At 44.1% G+C, this 3218-nt stretch overlaps 2 protein-coding genes across 2 annotated transcripts in view; one reads left to right on the top strand and one right to left on the bottom strand.

Moving 5' to 3' along the window:
* The window catches only part of ttbk1a (tau tubulin kinase 1a), a 25253-nt gene that overhangs the window by 10016 nt on the left and 12019 nt on the right, over window positions 1-3218 (top strand). The window contains exons 5-6 of the mRNA XM_034866015.1: window positions 1538-1809; window positions 2159-2224. Coding sequence (XP_034721906.1) covers window positions 1538-1809; window positions 2159-2224 — 338 coding nt within the window. The remainder of the gene's footprint in view (window positions 1-1537; window positions 1810-2158; window positions 2225-3218) is intronic.
* LOC117940899 (tau-tubulin kinase 1-like) overlaps window positions 1-3218 on the bottom strand; it is a 21077-nt gene that overhangs the window by 8098 nt on the left and 9761 nt on the right. The gene's annotated exons all lie outside the window — the stretch shown is intronic.

Below are 3218 nucleotides of genomic sequence, written 5' to 3'. Positions count from 1 at the left end.
CTTTGAGGGTCAGAATTCTAGCTGATAGACAGGTGTTCAAATACTTATTTGCAGCTGTATCATACAAATAAATAGTAAAAAAATCATACATTGTGATTTCTGGATGTTTTTTTAGCTTATGTCTCTCACAGTGAACATGTCTCTCACAGTGGACATGTCTCTCACAGTGGACATGCACCTACGAGGACAATTTCAGACCCTCCATGATTTCTAAGTGGGAGAACTAGGAAAATAGCAGTGTGTTAAATACTTATTTACCTCACTGTATATACACCCCCCCCCCCCCCTCCCCCAACAGTGTTAGCGAGCTCTGCTCCGCCCGCCGCCAACCACCGAGGACAGACTGCCATTCTCTTTTTATTCCTCTCCAATCCCCCCCCCCCCCACATAACTACTGATGCCTTTGCCCCCAAGCTATCGCTTTAAAAGTACACAGTATGTTGAGTTTGACTCGCCCGAGGAGACACAGAAAAGAGCTCCAGGCGCCATTGGGACACCACAGAAGAAGTAAAGTGATGTTTCGGGGTAAGCACAGATCAGGACTAGTCCTTTACCTCTGTTCTCTCACTCGCTTTCTGTTCCCTTCCTTTCCCTTCTGTTCACACATACTTCCTCCCATTTCTTTTGGTTATTCTTTGGTTTTCCTCCGTCGTGGGTCTGTGTTTGGTGTGCTTGCCGACTCCATCTTTCTCTTGTGTTCCCTTCTTTTCCTTTCTCTGCATCTCCAGTAGTTCTGTTCCTCCAGACGTCAGCGATGTAGACATTAGCGAGCTACAGTATGTGCAGTGTTCGTGCTGGTGTGTCCCCTTTTTAAAAGTGCTTCTTTGTGTGTGTGTGTGTGGGGGGGGGGGGGGTAGACGGGTGCTGGTCTGACCGATCTGGCGACCCACACAGCTAGCAGCCGATTGGCTCTCTGAACTGTTTGTTAGCTTGGAACTAGCCAACGCTAGCTGTAGCGGTAGCACGCCCGAGGCTCCTCCTCCTTATTTCATGCCTTTAGTTTTTATTCTTATTTATGTGCTATTTATGTATTTGCTTTTTTTTTATCCATCCATATTCTAAATTATATTTTATTTGTAATAATTTCTTTAACTTTATTGTCCACATTTTTTTTTACTTTTTTTTTGCCATATTTGTTTATTTTTAATTATTTCTTAAAAAGTTTTTTGCGATCCAGCTTTTACATGTTATCCATATTATCTATTGTTGTTTTCTTACCCATTCATATTTTATCCATCTATATTTATTTATCAGATTTATCGTGTGCATTAGTCTCTACAGCCACTTTGTTTGAAGGTGCTGAGCTTGACTCTCTTAGCCAATCAGCTGAAGGCTTTAGACGTCTGAGAGCACCAATCAGCTCTCTCGTGTCTAACGCCTGGTCAGGGCGGGGGGGAACGAGATGAGGGCAGGAAGTGACATCACAGCTGGGAGGGAGTTGTAGGACAACATGAAACATGTAAATACATTTGAATACTTGTGGTCAGAGTGGGCGTGTGCTAACCTCCCTTCCTCTCTCTGATTGGTCTGTCTGCAGCTGGACGAGGAGCGGCACCCGGCGCGGCCCAATCAGCTGCGGCGGCTGGCCTCCTACGTCTTCTCCTCCTCCACCCTGGAGACGGAGCAGTACCCGCACGGAGGCGGCAGCTTCATCCAGAGGAGCCGCTCGGCGGAGAGCAGCCCCGCCCACCTCACGGCCGCCGGCGCCGCCTCGGTGCGCCGCCGCCACGCCGGCACGCTGCCGCCGCCCGGCAGCCCGCGCAGCAGACACTCGGTGCTCAACGTGTCGCGGACACAGCTGCAGCAAATGTTAGCCAAGCTCATGAACAAGAACAACAGCTGAGAGGACTCAGAACACACACACAGACAGACTCACACACAAACACACACACACAGAAACAGACTCACACACACACAAACACAGACACACACAAATATATATACATACATACACACACACACACAGACACACACACATACACACACACACACATAGTGTATGCAGAGTGTGATGGACCAGTTTTGGGGCCCAGAGCCGGACCAGATCGGAGGAGAGAGACATCATCACTGTTTCATAGGAAACTAATATTTCAGAAATTATGCATGAAAAGATGAAAAGAATTCACATTAAAAAAGAAACCTCACGTCCTCTCCCCAGTACCCAGCGTACCTCGGGGGTTCGCGTACCCCCATCTGGGAAGCCTGAGTCAGACCAGGGACCGGGGTACTAAGAGCAGTCGGTCCATCACGTTGTCAGTCTCTGCTATTTATTCCATTCTGCTCAAGTAAAATGAACAAAGATTATTAACAACCTGATCTCAGAATTCCGACTTTAATCTCAGAGAATTCAGACTTTAATGTCAGAGAATTACGACTTTAATCTCAGAGAATTCTGACTTTAATCTCAGAGAATTACGACTTTAATCTCAGAGAATTACAACTTTAATCTCAGAGAATTACAACTTTATTCTCAGAGAATTCAGATTTTAATCCCCGAGAATTCAGACTTTAATCTGGGAATTTAGACTTTAATCTCAGTAAATTCCGACTTTAATCTCAGAGAATTCCGACTTTAATCTCAGAGAATTCAGACTTTAATCTCAGAGAATTCAGACTTTAATCTCAGAGAATTCTGACTTTAATCTCAGAGAATTCCGACTTTAATCTCAGAGAATTCCGACTTTAAGTCCCGAGAATTCCGACTTTAATCCCTGAGAATTCCGACTTTAATCTCAGAGAATTCAGACTTTAATGTCAGAGAATTCAGACTTTAATCTCAGAGAATTCAGACTTTAATCTCAGAGAATTCAGACTTTAATCTGGGAATTTAGACTTTAATCTCAGTAAATTCCGACTTTAATCTCAGAGAATTTGACTTTAATCTCAGAGAATTCCGACTTTAATCTCAGAGAATTCAGACTTTAATCCCCAAGAATTCCGACTTTAATCCCTCAGAATTCCGACTTTAATCTCAGAGAAATCAGACTTTAATCTGGGAATTCAGACTTTAATCTCAGTAAATTCAGACTTTAACCTCAGTGAATTCAGACTTTAATCCCAGGATTCTGAGTTCTGAGTATTTTTTCACCAGTAACCCCAATCCTCTTCCAAAGGTTTCATATTTTTAATTTGTAAAAAAAAAAAGAAAGAAACAGTTGGTATGGCGCCCCCCGCTGGCTCTGCGCACACACACACACACACACACACACACACACACA

The sequence above is a fragment of the Etheostoma cragini genome, unplaced genomic scaffold (assembly GCF_013103735.1).
Source record: "Etheostoma cragini isolate CJK2018 unplaced genomic scaffold, CSU_Ecrag_1.0 ScbMSFa_367, whole genome shotgun sequence".
NCBI classification, from domain to species: Eukaryota; Metazoa; Chordata; class Actinopteri; order Perciformes; family Percidae; genus Etheostoma; species Etheostoma cragini.
This window is presented reverse-complemented; position numbering and strand designations above follow the sequence as displayed.